At 36.2% G+C, this 17,222-nt stretch overlaps 1 protein-coding gene across 9 annotated transcripts in view; it reads right to left on the reverse strand.

Moving 5' to 3' along the window:
• HDAC9 (histone deacetylase 9) overlaps positions 1-17,222 on the reverse strand; it is a 579,212-nt gene that overhangs the window by 196,242 nt on the left and 365,748 nt on the right. For all 9 annotated transcript variants that reach the window (XM_060108643.1, XM_060108642.1, XM_060108648.1 and 6 more), the window contains 4 exons: positions 12,062-12,117; positions 11,730-11,817; positions 5,588-5,707; positions 5,179-5,276 (listed from right to left, as the gene is read on the reverse strand). In XM_060108643.1, coding sequence (XP_059964626.1) covers positions 5,179-5,276; positions 5,588-5,707; positions 11,730-11,817; positions 12,062-12,117 — 362 coding nt within the window. The remainder of the gene's footprint in view (positions 1-5,178; positions 5,277-5,587; positions 5,708-11,729; positions 11,818-12,061; positions 12,118-17,222) is intronic.

Below are 17,222 nucleotides of genomic sequence, written 5' to 3' on the forward strand. Positions count from 1 at the left end.
ACTTAAAAACTTTTGCAAAGCAAAGGAAACCATTGACAAAATGAAAAGACAACTAACTGAATGGGAAGAAAATATTTGCAAATGATATGACCAATAAGGAGTTAATATCCAACATATATAAATAGTTCATACAACTCAACATCAGAAAACCAAATAACCTGATTAAAAAATGGACAGAAGAACTGAATAGACATTTTTCCAAAGAGGACATGCAGATGGCCAACAAACACATGCAAAGATGATCAACATCGCTAATCATCAGAGAAATACAAATGAAAACCACAATGAGATATCACCTCACACCGGTCAGAATGGCTATCATCAGAAAGAACACAAATAACAAATGTTGGCAAGGATGTGGAGAAAAGGGGACTCGCACACACTGTTGGTGGGAATGTAAATTAGTGCACCCAATGTGGAAAACAGCATGAAGGTTTCTCAAAAAATTAAAAATACAACTACCATATGACCCAGCAATTTCACTCTTGGGTACACATCCAAAAAAACCCAAAAACACTAATTTGAAAAGATATAGGCATCCCAATGTTCACAGCAGCATTATTTACAGCTGCCAAGATACAGAAGCAACCTAAGGGTCCATCAACAGATGAATGGATAAAGAAGATGTAGGTGTGTGTGTGTGTATGTGTGTGTGTGTGTGTGTGTGTACACAATGGAATACTACTGAGCCATAGAAAAGAGTAAAGTTTTGTCATTTGCAGCAACATGGATGGACTTGGAGGGCATTATGCTAGGTGAAATAAGACAGACAGAGAAAGGCAAATATTGTATGATATCACTTATATGAAAAAGCTAAAAAAAATTCAACAAGCTAGTGAATATAACAAAAAAGAAGCAGACTCACAGATACAGAGAACAAACTAGTACTTACCAGTGGAGAGAGGGAAGGGGTGCAATTTAGAGGTAGGGGATTAAGAGGTACAGACTATTATGTACAAAATAAGCTACAATGATATATTGTATAACATAGGGAATATAGTCAACATTTTATAATAACTATAAATTGAGTATAACCTTTAAAAATTGTGAATCACTATACTGTACACCTGTAACATATAATATTGTACAAAAAATAAACTCTCTAGGGCTTCCCTGGTGGCGCAGTGGTTGAGAGTCCGCCTGCCGATGCAGGGGACACGGGTTCGTGCCCCGATCCCGGAGGATCCCACATGCCGCGGAGCGGCTGGGCCCGCGAGCCGTGGCCGCGGAGCCTGTGTGTCCGGAGCCTGTGCTCCGCAACGGGAGAGGCCACAGCAGTGAGAGGCCCGCGTACAGCAAAAAAAATAAAAATAAATAAATAAATAAACTCTCTTATATAAATAACCACTTTAACATCTATAGAACTCTTAAAGAATTCATCTTTAGAAAAAATGTGTCCAGCGCTCATCTAGGGATTATGGATAAGACAGAACCATTGGAACAATATTTTGAAGTGATTGGAACAGAAGCTGCTAAGCAGGCATTTAGCAAATTTGTTGAATGAAGAGAAGACATTTGAAATTGTTATAAGCAAATGAATGGGTGTTCAGAGTTCTTTGTGAAGCATGGTCCTTGAGGGACCAAGAGATAGGATTCATGCAGGTCCCTCAGGGGTTTCCAATGCTTCTACTGTAGTATATTACTCCCCCTTTCTTCTCTGATTTATTTATTTATTAATTGATTCATTCAGCCAGTATTACTTAATAGCTCTTCTCTGCCATGTTGTGTACTAGGCATTTGTGATTTCGGTTTGGGGTAGAAGGCCTTATGTTTCAGTATAAGTTCACTATGCTTTATCACACCTTAGTCTTTTAAGTCATGAACAGTAGAAAAGTGTAGCAGTGTGGTGGTACAGAGAGAGCATAGATTTTAGAGCCACATCATGGCCCTTCCATATAGTAGTTCTGTGGCTTATACAAACCACTTAAGAAATAGCCATGATGTCTATAAAATTTATAATCTAGAACCTGGCATGTAAGACCTTAATACTAATACCCATAATTATTTAATAAAATGATAACCTTAGAAATATATTTTAGGTGAACATAGAAGATATTTTAAATTATTTGAAGATTTTAAAAACTCTTGAGAAAAATCTGAATCATAACCTTCAATTATTTCAGAGATGAATGATAACTACAAGGAAGAAACAACTAATTATCTGAACTAATTTAGATATTCTATTATAGTTTTTAAACTATCTTTAAAACTTATAGCAAACATGAAAATGTTTGGTTTGCTTGCAATTTTCTTTTTGCCACAGAAAAAAACACATAATAGAGGCCACAAAGGCAATATATATGCAAATTTAAAATTAGCAGCCATCTTATATCCTATTATAAATGGAGTTTCAGAGAGGCTTTCCTCACAAAGATACTTATCATAGTCCAGAAACAATTAAAAATTAAGAAAAAAGGAAAGGTACCATTTACTTTTCTCCCAACCTCTGTATTCCACACCCACGCACAGATGCCAGAAAGAGCTTTAGTTTCAATACTTAGAAAAAGGATTATATTAAGAAGGATATGCTTATAAAATAATACTACATTAAAAATTATTTGGGAGTCTATCACACTAGAACCCAAAATTAGAAAGAAATTTATATATTTAGATGGGCATTCTTTGCCTGCAGAAGACTTTATGAAGTATGATCTGTATACCTGCCACGCAATCCCACCCTCACGCTCTTGAGCCCACAGAGCAAGATCATTTTATGGCACCATGCTTTTCACAGTCTATTCTCTCTGCCTAGTATGAATCCCCCTACTCCAATTCTTTTACCCCTTGAAAACTCCCACTCATCTTTGAAAGCATAGGTTGAACAATACTTGATGAAGCCTTTCCCGAAACCCTTCAGGAAGAATTCATCATTTTATCCTCTCTATGTCTAAGGACATCTGTTCACTAGAACAATAAGTATCACTTCTATTATGTTCCCCGAGAGCAAACTGGCTCTAAATTCCAAGTGCTCGCCATTGTTCCTGGCATATACTAGGTGTTCAGTGAATATTTTTTGAATGAAGGACTTACTTTCTTGATTCCTCCTTAAAAAGTTTACAAGTATTTCTAGTTATACACATTGAGCAGCAAGCAGACATGGTATAGTATAGTTAAAAACTGACAGAATTATTATACTTTAAATCTGGTTCTTAAATAATTATGAACATTAAAAGTCACAATTTTACATTTCTGCAGCCTAGCTAAATAATGCTGCTTCTCCTCTAATTAAGCCTGGATATGGCGACCACACTGGGAAGTTTAAAAGTTTTCTAAAATAAAGTGTCCACATTCCAGGCAAAGAGAAGGTGCCATTCTTGGGGACATTCAAACACTTTCAGGTGCACTTGATTCACTTAACCATTTCAGTAAAAAATCAATAGTGTACACTTAATATCTGTTTTCACATTATTTAATGTAATTGTTGTGTTCAAAGGGGTTCTTTTAAAAAAATCTCATCTACCATTAACTTTGTCATGAGAGAACAAAGACATACAAAGTATTAATTATCCTTCCCTGCTGTGAATGCATAATGCATTCTTATGTAAAGCTACAGTACCACAAATAGTATTATGATAATAAAAAACTAGTAATTCTATGTTGCAGATCAATGACTATGATCACATACTATAGTAAAGTTGAGAATTTAATGTGTGTATCATGTAAGTTACTAGGTCAACTTGGTAAACAGACAAATAAATTCATATGTGAGATAATATAAAAACCTATTATCCCATTAGAGTTCCTTTAAAACATTAATAATGTTTTGTTAAGTTGCAAAAAGAGTTCATAATATTGAAACCCCTATAGTTTCTTAATATAATTGTTGACTTTTACTGCTAATTAACACAAGATATCTTCATAGACAACCCAAGTCAAAATAAATAAACTTATTTCACCTATTTTTTCTATAACTAGTAAAGATACATGTACTATTTATAGAACATGTACATTTTTTTCAAAGTACAAATCTGAAATATGAGTAGAATTTTCCTCAAATATCAAGACAATATATTTATTTTAATGTATATTCTTAAAAATAGCAATTTTCTATCATTTTTCCTGGGCCTGTTTTCAAATGAGAAATGACTCTCAAAGGAGAAATTGAAGTATGAATGATACACAGGACAACAGAAACCCATCAAAACTTTACTGATTAAAAAATTTTCTTATCTATTTCAGATGTGTTGTCAACAGGATTTTTCCCTTGGGAATTTATAATTCGTAAATTAGCCAAAGAAAAGAATGCTTCAAAAATTTCTTATCATGCAGTTGTTTGCTTTTGCTTCAAATAAACAAAACATCCAAAATTCATGCAGTACCAATAGGTTAAAATCTCCTAAAATCTTGCAAGTGAGGCACATACTGACATAATCTGCTATTTCCCTTCAAACAGAGACCTTTCCAAACACTGAACAAAATTTTAATTCCAGAGAATAAATGCCTTAAAAAACTATATCCAAAACAAAAACTTTTAATTTATTGTATTTCTTGTTTCAACTAATTTTTAAAGCTCTTTAGAAAAAAAGTAGCAATGTGTATATATTAATATACACTTTAATTACTGCCTACATTTTCTAAAGAAACTGGAAACAACCAATTAATCAGTTGGTGTTTTAATGTGAGAGGGAAAATACACATATTATGATAGGGAAAAGCCATTTACTTAACCATAAAATGAGACTGCCTAGGCCAATGTTCCTTGGAACTAAGAATGCCAAGTGGTGCTATGTGTAAAGATATGTGCAAAAAATTCTTTAGTCCAGTGGTGTTTGCGAAATGTCTGTTCAAAAAAGTTAAATAGGTAGTGAAGGAATTCCCAGAGCGGTTAATATGCTAATGTCCATTCTAAATCACATCATATGTCATAACAGGCAGAATTTTCCAGACTACTTAATAATAAAGTCTTTTTTTCCCTTTTTTTTTTTTTTTGCAGAAAGAGGGGAACATTCCTGGCCATTGACTACAACTAGGTCTTAATGTACCTTTTTTTTGGTACACATACTCCTTAAGTGGCTTTGTAGCAATATTCAGGTCCCTCAAACCAAACATTTTTTGGAGCTTTAACAGAATGACTCCTTTAGCTACTTTACCTTAGTTAGAAATTTACATTTCTCTTTTACATTTGGTGTTGTTTCATTTGTTTTCTAATTTTCCACTTTCAGAGAAAGAAGTACCAACCTGAATGCTTCAAGGTACTCAGTATCTCCCATGGGGGGATCAAGGCCACCTGTCCAGGCAATATTTATATTGTATCCTTCTCCAAGGCCTGTTCCAACCTAGGAAGAGAAAAACCACACCACAGTGGGTAGAGAAGAGCACAGGGAAGAAGCAAGAAGAGAGGAAAACAAACACATGTGAGCTCTTGAAATAAACATCAAACAACATGTCAAATCAGCCCAACTTTGCTTGACAACCAGTGCTCTGGGTTATGCACTTGTTCTGCACTGGTTCTTGGTCCCGTGGGACAATTCAGTAATCTCGTGTAATTTAAAACACCAGCAAAGGACAAGAAAATTAGGGGTAATCATGCAATGCAATTACCTGAAAGATACAAATAAAAGTGGGGCTCTAAAGAAATAAACCGAACCTCATTTGGGGCTCCACTGCCAGGGAAAAAGTTCCCTTCATCATAGCGATGGAGTGAAATATACAGGATGCTGGGGTCAGCATAAAAGGCCTGCTGTGTACCATTTCCATGGTGAACATCCTACAGGGGGGGAAAAAAAAACAGATGACAAATACAGTCGTGTCTCACTCTGTGTGGAGACAACTTTTCTAATTTCTAGTTCCCTGTCTTTCTACCCCACCCTCCTTCTCATTTGCTGTCTTGTATGTCCCTCTTTCTTTCTCCTGTTCAGCTTGCTTCCACACCACCCCCTTTACTTCCTGAACTTTCAGGCAAATTACCCTTTAATGCACTCATTTTTTAAACTGGCTTCTAAAAATCAGGAAACCACAGCAAACATGCCCTGGAGACTCCAGATGAGCAGTCATTGAGAAAGCCCAGTCCTTTGGTACAATTAGATATTTGTACACCGGCCCTTTGTACTCTTTGCTTCAGTGATGGAATCTCGCATCCTGTTTTATGGAGGAATTTTATGACTTATTAACTGCCAACAGTTCATAACCCCTTAGGCTTAATTAACTAGCCTCATTGGCCTCTGAAGAAAGACTAATGTTTAAACTACAAACTAGTATTTTGCAGAAGGATCTATGGCTTACAGAGCATTTTCGCAATTCTTGACGGAACACTAAACATACGTGTATGCATTGATTTGCCAAGTCCCACCATTAAGGTCAAAGGCTTTGCAACCAGCTGAGTAAATTGGCTTTCTTGAAGCGTTCAATTCAGTTAGCAGTCCCTCAGCAGTTAGAATGACTTCAAAAGAGATGCCAGATGCAAAAAGGACTTCATACTTTATTTTGGTAAAATCGTGAAGGCAAGAGTCGAAGACACAGGAGCGTGAGCTCATTAGCTATTAAATCATTTGGGCCAAAGCAGAAAGATGGCATGGGCCTTTATGCAATCTTGTCCAATCTGCCTAATTTTAATATTATATTATGGCTCTCTTCCCAGCCTCCTTCTTCCTATTTTTTCTTTCTGCACACCACTCCCCCTTCCCACAGGAAAAATAAAGGGCCTGTTTCATTAAAATGAAAGAAAAAAAATTCTTAGGACATTTGTATTCGATAATGATTCAAGACTTAATAGTTCTTTTTTCTAATTGTTTTATGATATAAATATGCTGGAAATGATAAAAGATTTAGGAAAAATAAAACCAATAGCATTTTTAAAAACGTCCTTAATAAAAGACCCCAACTGTCAAGAGTCTCAGTTAATATGGTTCCTAATAGCTTCTGAACAAGATAAAATAAATGACTCATAAAAGTGAATATAACCTGTCATACAGAGTGAAGTAAGTCAGAAAGAGAAAGACAAATACCGTATGCTAACACATATATATGGAATTTAAGAAAAAAAACGTCATGAAGAACCTAGGGGTAAAACAGGAATAAAGACACACAGACCTACTTGAGAATGGACTTGAGGATATGGGGAGGGGGAAGGGTAAGCTGTGACAAAGTGAGAGAGAGGCATGCACATATATACACTACCAAACAGGTAGATAGATAGTGGGAAGCAGCCGCATAGCACAGGGAGATCAGCTCGGTGCTTTGTGACTGCCTGGAGGGGTGGGATAGGGAGGGTGGGAGGGAGGGAGACACAAGAGGGAAGGGATATGGGAACAGATGTATATGTATGACTGATTCACTTTGTTATAAAGCAGAAACTAATAAAAAATAAAAAAAATACAAAAAGTGAATAACCTATATATTTGTATTTAATATAGTATTACTGCTACATGTGTAACATTTATAGTTTCAGGTTCTGTTATAAAAAAGTATTGGTCACTTGTAACTACTTACTTACACTGTACTTTATTTTATATCAGTAAGAATCACACTATTTTCAACAATGATTCCTACAATTTTTGAGTCAGGTACCATATTAAATATCTTGCATAGATTATTTAACATTTATATGAGGTATATGATATTATCACTGATTTAAAAGGTAAGTAGACTGAGACTTGGAGAGCTTCAGTTATTTTTCAAGACAGGGTCTTGAATCCACTTCTCAGTCCAAAGGCCAAACTCATAACCATTATGCTATTAACTTATACTTACATTCGTATCTCTTTGATCTTCTTAGCAAATCTATGAAGTGAGACTGGCGGTCATTATTGTTCCTTATTGAGGTTTATATGACTTGTCTCCACTTCAACCTCCAGCCCAGAACTCCCTCACTAGACACCACCCAAACCTCCTTTTGGTGGGTTCTAAAAGCAGTGAGCTTGCTATCCACAGTGTAGACATACACTAATCTTCCCCCCTTTTATATAGTACACATATCCAAAATCAATTAAGGAATCATAAAATATTTGGAAAGAAAGGCATCTTTCCAGAAACTTGTCCTGACTAAAGGCATACACACACATCAGGAAAAAAAATAGCTTACTGAAAAATATATATATTAATTCCTGGATTTCTGAACGTTCAAAGGAAAGGAGGGAGGAAATAGCAAAACTTGTCCTTTATGAGAACAAAAATGATACAATTTAACCCACAATGTCTTGAATTTGCTACTGGATACCTAGAGAATGGACAAACAAAATATTTTGAAAAATAACAGTGATAGAATATTTGCATTGCTACTACAGGATATAATTTTTAGTTAGCGTTGTAAGAAAAATTTTGCTCTGGGCCTAGATACATCCACAGTTTGAAAACCAGAAAAATATTGCCTTGATGTTGTAAAGGTTTATCTAAGAAGGTCAAATAAAAGATAATTTGTCTTAGATATAAAATAATGTGTTCTTCAAAAATGTGTTGGGTGCTTATTGTTGCACAAATTTCAGAATAAGAAATATACTCTTGCCCACAGCACAATAAGGTTTCAACAGACATTATTCATTAAAATTCACAAACCCATTCTAAAATACTTGGATAATTCTTGATTCCATATTTATATTCACAAAGCATTTAGAGATAAAGGTAAGTCCAAATGTGCCTTTTGTTTTGGGCAACAACTTATAATCTTGAGAGTATTTTTCCAGTTTCTCTGAAAATATAAATACAAAATACTTCCTGGTCAGATATGATCTGAGGATTTTTTCTCCATAGCAACAAATATATACTAGATCAATATAAGACAATTATTGGTGATTATGAGGACTTACTATAGTAAGGAAATGAACCAAATCATGAACAGCCTCAAAATAGATCTTGTATCTAAGATTTGCTGGGAAATACTGAAAAATCATTTCGCTATTTTACTGATTAAAGATATACTGTGAAAATTTATTCTATACAAGGATTTAGAGCCAACATGTTTTCACTACAATGTTAAAATAGCTCTGAATAAATTATATATTCTATCAACTAATGTTATCACTTATAATTATTTAGTACAGGCACTTGCAACAATCCTTTGGTCAAGTCTGGTGCTTGACCAAAAATGGAACTGCCTAAGATCTATGGACATTTGAAGTGTCTTTTTTTTTTTTTAATGAAAATAGCCTAAAACATATTATTTTTGACTGAAAGTCACATTACATAAAAGCTACCTAAGTCATTCAGGTAAATCCTACTTCTAGGACAGGTTCACACCCTGAACACAATGGCCAGTCTCTTGCAAGCTGAAAAGCAAGTGCACCTGCTCTCTCTCCTCACCAATCTGCATATCTTTGGAATCTTCCCCAGAAGGAGAACTGGAATGAATAAGCTCCACAGATCAACTAGAATCATTCCTGCCTAAAATACTCAACGCCTCTGATATTTGGCTGTGGCTTCAAATAGGGGGTGAATTAGAGCTCTGTTATTAGGCATCTAAAAAATGTGGAATCTAGCTGCTGAAACAGTGGAGTAGCTCTGCCTTCTGTTGGCCTAGGAATTGATGGAGCTGGTTCATATCATTTAGCTAAAGTTAGTGACTTTGTATATGCAGGAATGAAGTTCTTCTGCCACTGAAGAACCTTCACTTTTCCTCTGCTAACTTGCAGAACAGACCTGTCAGCCAGGGAGAACGGATGTCTCAGCGCCACGTGGCACTTTAAAACTTCCTTCTCGGCAGCTGGAAGAAACAGGGGAATTTCCTCAAAGTATCCCTGCAGCTGCAGAATTTGGAAGACTTGAAAGTAAGAATATGCGGGCTGGTGGTGATCTCAGAGGCAACCCTTTGGACAGAACTTCATATGTTTAGAGAATATAAAACAAAAACTTCTGTTTTACTATAGCCTGTTGGGAAATCAGTATCCTTTATGTGGGATAATGGAGCAAATTCATAATCAAAGGCCAGTAAGCTTACAGGACACTCCTTATAGCTACCAAGCAACTTAATTTATAAATCATATCAAATTACATCCAACAAACTTTTATTCTTATATTCATGTACAAAAACAAAACCTTACACACAAATCCTCTGAGGTACAAAATATTCATCTATCACAAGCCAGGCATTTTAGCCTTCAAGTCTCTTGTACAATTCATTGCTTTAGAGTTTGGATGTCACAAATGTGCTTTCAAAGAGCCTCTTAACAGTTATTATCTTCATAGTAGAGGAGATTCCTCAGAAAGTAATACTAAAAAATTCTTAAGGATAGGTGACAGTTTAACAATCTCCTTCCTGAATAATTGTGACAAATTTAGAAAGCATAGAAAAATTTTCCCACAATCCTTGGTCTTCGTCTGCTATCCTTTCTTCAAGTTTTTCACTTATCTTTCGAGCAAAACTTAAGAGTTCTAGAAACATATTAAATATTTTTAAAATTTACCATCTTATAAATCATGCAAGCCAATGATTATTATTTAAAACATCATTTTGTATATACATGGGAAAATAGGTACTGATGTCCTCATTTTTGTAAAATTTTAAGACCTTGCTGCTGTAGTATATCTAGGCCTTCAACACATTTCTTTAATGTTGAACTATGACCTATACTGAAACTTAAGCATGTTTGGAAAATACATGGGAAATTGGGTTTCAATACTCTCAGCACCAAAGAACTTGCAGAAAGGCTACACTACAGGATGTGGAAAATAACCATTCCTACCAAACAGTACAAATGGTTATCAGTCTTTCATTCCTTTTATCTTCATTTTAACTTGACTAAGTATTTCTTCACATGGCTTGGTTTGTGCTCTCTCAACCCTTTGGTGTGCCTGCTTAACTGAATCAGAGGGCGGGACAGGGAGGCCACGACTTCCCAATAAGATTTAATTATGAGTGCAGATACGAACAAGATTTAGACTATTAAGCCTTGCACTTCAAAAAAAACTTTTAACATATTTTGCCTTTAAATCTTTTATCACCTGCAAAAATTAATTAAGTGCAGATGTAGCAGGTTAGCTTTGGATGCCAGGGTTCATTTCCTGTCTATGCTTTGTCAGACAACCTATTACACCTCCTCGTGAACTGGAGGCAAACTGAAAACGGGGCTCATAAATCACCAGTCAGCTCTCTTTCGCCCTTTCCTGGGTTGGTCCCTTTGTATGGGGCAGATCTCCAGCTCATTATTCACAAATATACTATAGACAACCTGCCAAGTGTCATCTGCATTTAAACAAACCATTTGTTAAACAAATTATAACTCCATTGTGTAAGAATGCATCATGTTAAAATGCAAGACTAATCTAATACCTCTGACTTTTAATCACTCAGGGTTCCTGCCGGGAGTCATCCCAAACTGGCATACATGATCTGAGATCTTTTCAGAAAAAATGACATGCTGACTTGTTTTAATAATACCACTGTTGCACAACAAGCAACATGATTGCTAACCAGGGGAAGTGGCCAATTGGTTACCAAAGCAACAGCATTCTTTCCAGCACATCTGACTATTTAAAGTCTATATTCTGCAGGGAAAAGTAAATTCAGGTTCTGTTGGGTTATTTTAACTGTGGAAGTATCAATTCATTTAAGCATCATAAAAGTTGCCCTGATCTGCGCCTTCTTCTCATTAAATTGCAGTTAACACCATGAAAGTGAAACGTGAATGTTTATGGTTTCAGAACTGCAATCCTGAATTTAATGAGTTTCCACATTCAAAGGAAACACACCCTTCAGTTGTTTGCAAGTGCGAAAAGCAAGGCAACCTAACAGAGAAATACAAATTCACTCCCTTTTATCTAGAGTCACTGAAAATGCAGCTCTGGCCAGGAATACATACCAGATCTACAATCAATATCTTGCTTATATTTAGTTGGTCTCTCAAGTATTTGGCGGTAATTGCAACTGAATTAAAAAAGCAGAACCCCCTGCGGAATAGAGAAGAACAGAGAAATAAGAAAGCAAATCAGCCAGGAAAACCATTATAAATAATGTTCAGAGCATTTTTTAAAATGCTATATGATCTCTGAAGCCATAAATCTGCTTCTGGGAGTACCTCGCAAGATTTCTCAGTCCATCTGCTAACAATTAGAGGCTTCAGAGACATGCACAGGGCAGGTGACCGCCAGGAACCGTGGCGCTTGGAGATGGGCAACAGTCCCTGGTACTTACATGGCTGTGGATTCTTCAGCGTGATGGCCTGGGGGCCTCACAACAGCAAATCCATTCTGTAAGAACAAGACAGATTTTCATTGATCAGATAGGAGAGGATTGCTTGGATCTCCATGTACTACAGAGCATCAGGCACACACAAAAAGACTGAAATCTGTAAGAGGCTTCAGAGCTTGTTTTCTTGCCCCCATTACCGTTTCACAAAATGAACAGAAACAATACATATGATCACATTTTCTCAGATCATGTCTCAAAAAGAAGGCTCCCACAGAGCCAGGGGAAGAACGGGGATTTGGGAGTTGTACCTAGCTGGCAAATGTGTACATCAGCTGTTATACTAGCATGATTCATTTTCAAGAACAACTTCTTATTTTATGACACCAGCATCCTAGAGAGGGAGAACAAATTCACTCTTGGTGCAGGTTTGGGTCAAAGTTCGGAAAGACCACGGAGGATCCAAAGTGAAAATTCTTTAGCTGGATTTCCTCAATGATTATTTCCACTCCAACGTCAGCAAAATGATAAATTTACACTCACACACTCACATACACACAAAAGAAACCCCAGAAAGGTGAAAAAGAGAACAATGGAAAGCCCATATTTCTTCCAGTCTATAAATTTAGCTTGGATGACTGCCAAGACTTGCAACTTTATTGGATTCCCTAAGTCAATTTCTAGCCCACGTTCTGGAATTTTATAAAGAATTCCAGGGCTGAGTAGCAATCAGATCTATCCATGATCAAGGAATGCCTTAACCTCCAGATTAGTTGGAATGCATCACGGAAAGCTGAAGTAACTCCAGCATGAAGGCAGGGAACTATAAATCCTTGCAAAGCCAGCATGCTCAGAAAAGCTGGGCTGCTTGATGTGAAAAAAGAAATCATTTATCAGATGGCTCACACCACCTTTCACTTAACTATGATACAAGTAACATGCTCATGACAGAATGTTTCTTTAATATACAATCCTAAAACTTTTGAAATAATTTTAATATACCCCAGGGATATTTTTTCCCAGATCTTACTACAAGCATAAAGATAGTCTCAAGAAAAATAAGCTATTCCCAACGGCTGTAAATATACATAAATTTTTCTAGAACATAATGGTAATTAACACATGAGTTAATTTGCTATATATTTTCATGGGCATATACATAATGATAATCCCAGAAGCAAATTAGAAGTCAATAACACAATACCAATTACAAATCTAGAAATAATGATAAACATATTCCCTATTTTTGTTCTTAAGCAAGTTACTATCTCTGTGGCTATAAAAGATTAATATAAAAGAAACTATTAATGAACAACACAAGACAGTAGAGAGTGCAATTTTAAAATTGGAGTGAAACTCTAGAGTGCTACATGACTTCTGAGAATGGAGAATTCTGTAAAGATTAGATATGTGCGATATGTTTTACTGCGAAAACAGTAGTTAGGGTGAAAATAACAACCAATATAATACAAGGCAAGATAATTAGCATGTAATAAAATTTTACAATTAGATTAACAATACTAATGATCTTTTATAATTCAATTAAAAATACTACGCTTTGTGTGTTAAAGGACATGACTAGACAATACAAAGAAGAAAACATCCAGTAATCAATAACTATAAGAAAAAATATTCACCTTAATTAGTAATCAAATACAAGCAGATGAAAATCCCAATGGGAAGCCATTTTTCCACTTAGGAAATTAAAACTTTAAAAAATACTCCATGCTGACAATGGAGGGGTGCCTATATACTGATAAATGATGTCTGCAGGAGGATAATTTATTATAGTCTTTCTGGAAAATAATCTACCTCTATACATTTAGAGCCTTTATAAAACATTTACCCTTTGAACTAGTTATCTACTTAAAGGATTTCTGCTCTAAAGGTGTTATTAATTGTATAGACAAGTATTTATGTAAAAGATAATGTTTTATTTACAATAGGAAAAATGGGAATTATCTAAGTTGGTTAATATTAGGAGAATGGTTAAATGAAATATGGTACATCTATACCACAGAATATTAGAGAGCCATTAAAATTTTGTTATAAATATTTAGTGGAACAGTAAAGACTTAGCAATTTACAAGTACTAGTGTTGAAAATAATACATATAGCATGATATATCTGAGTGATAGTATTATGTGGATTATATTTAATTTATAATTTCAAGTATTTTCCAAATGGTTTTACAACAAACGTCAATTATTTCAGAGTGAAAAAATACTATAAAACAAAGAGAAAGTTGAGAGGTAAATTTTAAAGGGTCTTACAAGAAGAGTCGTGTTCATAAAGGTGAAAAAGGACTTAAATAGTATTCTGGGCAGGGGGAAAAGCATAAACATGGCTCAGAGAAAAAGGATTTTAGAAAATATTATGTACAGAAAATGAACCTGAATAGAGTTCATGTTAAGGAAAAAAAATGGAAGTGAAATCGCACAGGTAACTAGCTAGATTATAGAAGACAAAAAGCCAAATAGAATTTAATTCCATCTTCTTTTCTCTTATAGCCAAATTCCTTGAACAAAAGGTCTGCCTTTCACTTTACAGTTTTCTTCAGTTACCTCTACCATTTTGCTTAACTACTTGATTTTAGATCGAAAATTATCTTCTTGACAATAATAAATATTTTCTTAGTTATCATGATCCACCCAAACTTTCCAATGTGTTCTCAGGAATGGCAAACTCCCCTACATTTTCCAAGTCTTCTCTGAGGGGTCCCTGCCTTTCCTTAGTTGAAACCTGGCAAGGCTGCGTCTCCCATAATATGCTCAGGTGGTAGCTATTTCCTCTCTCACATCTCACCAACCTGCCTGCAGCAGAAGATGGAGCTTGTGTTCTGCTTTCTCATGGCTGCTTTGGGACCATGAAGCCCACTGCACCAACCCTCCACAACACTTTCTTGTAAAAAAGGATTAGATCACCCAGAAAGAGAGAAGATAGAACACAATTAAGATGACTGAGTCCTGGGGTAGTCCAGCTCTCTTTCCCTCCTGTTGCACTAGAGGAGTTGTTAGTCCTCTTAGAATCTATCACCTGCGGTTAGGATACCATCCCCTCCTACTTTTCCACTATCATTTATGTTTTCCTCACTAACATATTAAATTCATATTAAAATTCCCAATTATATACATTCCATCAAGATTTAAATAGGCTCAAGTTCCTGCCATCTTGAAAATAAAATTATATATATGTTAACTAAGACAATACAAATATACACACCCACACTATATATATACATACATATATCTATATCTATATCTATATATAGATATAGATATAGATATCTCCATCCTTACTTTGATTTACCCTTCTAACCGCCACATGTCTTTTCTTCCCCTTTAAAAATCTTGAAAACGTGGGCTTCCCTGGTGGCGCGGTGGTTGAGAGTCCGCCTGCCGATGCAGGGGACGTGGGTTCGTGCCCTGGTCCGGGAAGATCCCACATGCCGTGGAGCGGCTGGGCCCGTGAGCCATGGCCGCTGAGCCTGCGCGTCAGAAGCCTGTGCTCCGCAATGGGAGAGGTCACAATAGTGAGAGGCCCACATAAAAAAAAAAAAAAATCTTGAAAACGTGGTCTAACGTGCTTTCTCTTTTTGCCTTTTCCTCACCTCTGCCTCAGTCACCTATCTCTAACTTATCTTCCACCTCCATTAGTCCATTAATGAAGCTTTTACTAAGGTCACCAATAGGCTCCATGTCATTAAATCTAATGAGATTTTTATGCTCTCAGGCTACTTGGTCTCATTAGCTTTCAACACTACTGGCTACACCTTCCTTTTTAAAAGATTCTCTTCCCTTGGCTTCTGTGACTTCATACTCTCCTGGTTTCTTTATCTCTCTTTCAACTTCCTAATCAGTCTCCCTTAAGGCTCATACTCCTCAATCTGCTCATTAAATACTGAAGTTACTCAAGGCCCAGTCTTAGGCTTCTCCTCTCCTCTTTCTATACTTACTTCATAGGCAATGGCACAACTGTCACGGAATTCAATTACCACCCATCATCAGATACTTCTCAGATTTTTATTTCCAGGATGAACCCTGCTCTGAGCACCAAAATACCAGCCCACTTCTTTGATATCTTCGCTGGGATATCCCAAGGTCACTTCAAATTCAGAATATCCAAGATCAAACTCCTGATCTTCTTGCAGCCTTCCCTAACTTACCAATGATACCATGATTCAACCAGTAGCTCAAGTCAGGGACCAGTGAGTTATCCTTAATGGCTCCCTCTCCCTATTATTCTTCTATCTCATTTTAATTCATGAGCAATTCCTGTTGATTTTGCTTTTAAATATCACTCAAATCTATGTATTTATATCTATATCCATTCTTTGAATATTTTGCCTTTGGAATTTCTGCCTTTGTCTCCATCACTCAGTTAATTTCTTAGCAATTTCAATAACCACACAGAATATCTATTCAATATCTTGATTTCTTAGTTCTCTGACTCTTTGCCTTCCATAAATCTGTCTTCTATTTACAGCCATACTCCTAGACCTTGCCATTACCAATAAATAACGACATCTCCTCCAAAATCTCAATGTCAAATATCCTACTCTCCTACTCTCCTATTTTCCAGTTGAGGCTTCAGCAGCACTGGGACTTCCAATCCTTTGACGTTACTTAACTTTAAAAAAAATTTTTTTTTTGATGTGGACCATTTTTAAAGTCTTTATTGAATTTGTTACAAGATTGCTTCTGTTTTCTGTTTTGGTTTTCTGGCCACGAGGCATGTGGGATCTTAGCTCCCCGACCAGGGATTGAACCCGCACCTCCTGCATTGGAAGGTGAAGTCTTAAGCACTGGACTGCCAGGGAAGTCCTGACCTTACTTAACTTTTGATGTACATCATTCAATCCCCAACACTATGTTCCCTTCCCTCCTTATCTGACTTAGACTTCAGAGTCCATTATTATATTTACTTCCTTGCATATATTTTTAGACAACTTGTCCTTTTCTCCCTCCAACATACTCCCCTGGTGTGTTGGTCTGCTAGGCTCCCAAAATAAAATGCCACAGGCTGGGTGCCTTAAACAACATAAGTTTATTTCTCTTAGTTCTAGGGGCTGGAAGTTGAGATTAAGGTTTGTCAGGGTTCGGTTTCTGTTGAGAGCTTTCTTCCTGGCTTGCAGATCCATCTCCTTTGTCCCTGGAGTCCTCACTCA

Source organism: Mesoplodon densirostris, chromosome 9 (genome assembly GCF_025265405.1).
Source record: "Mesoplodon densirostris isolate mMesDen1 chromosome 9, mMesDen1 primary haplotype, whole genome shotgun sequence".
Lineage (NCBI taxonomy): Eukaryota > Metazoa > Chordata > Mammalia > Artiodactyla > Ziphiidae > Mesoplodon > Mesoplodon densirostris.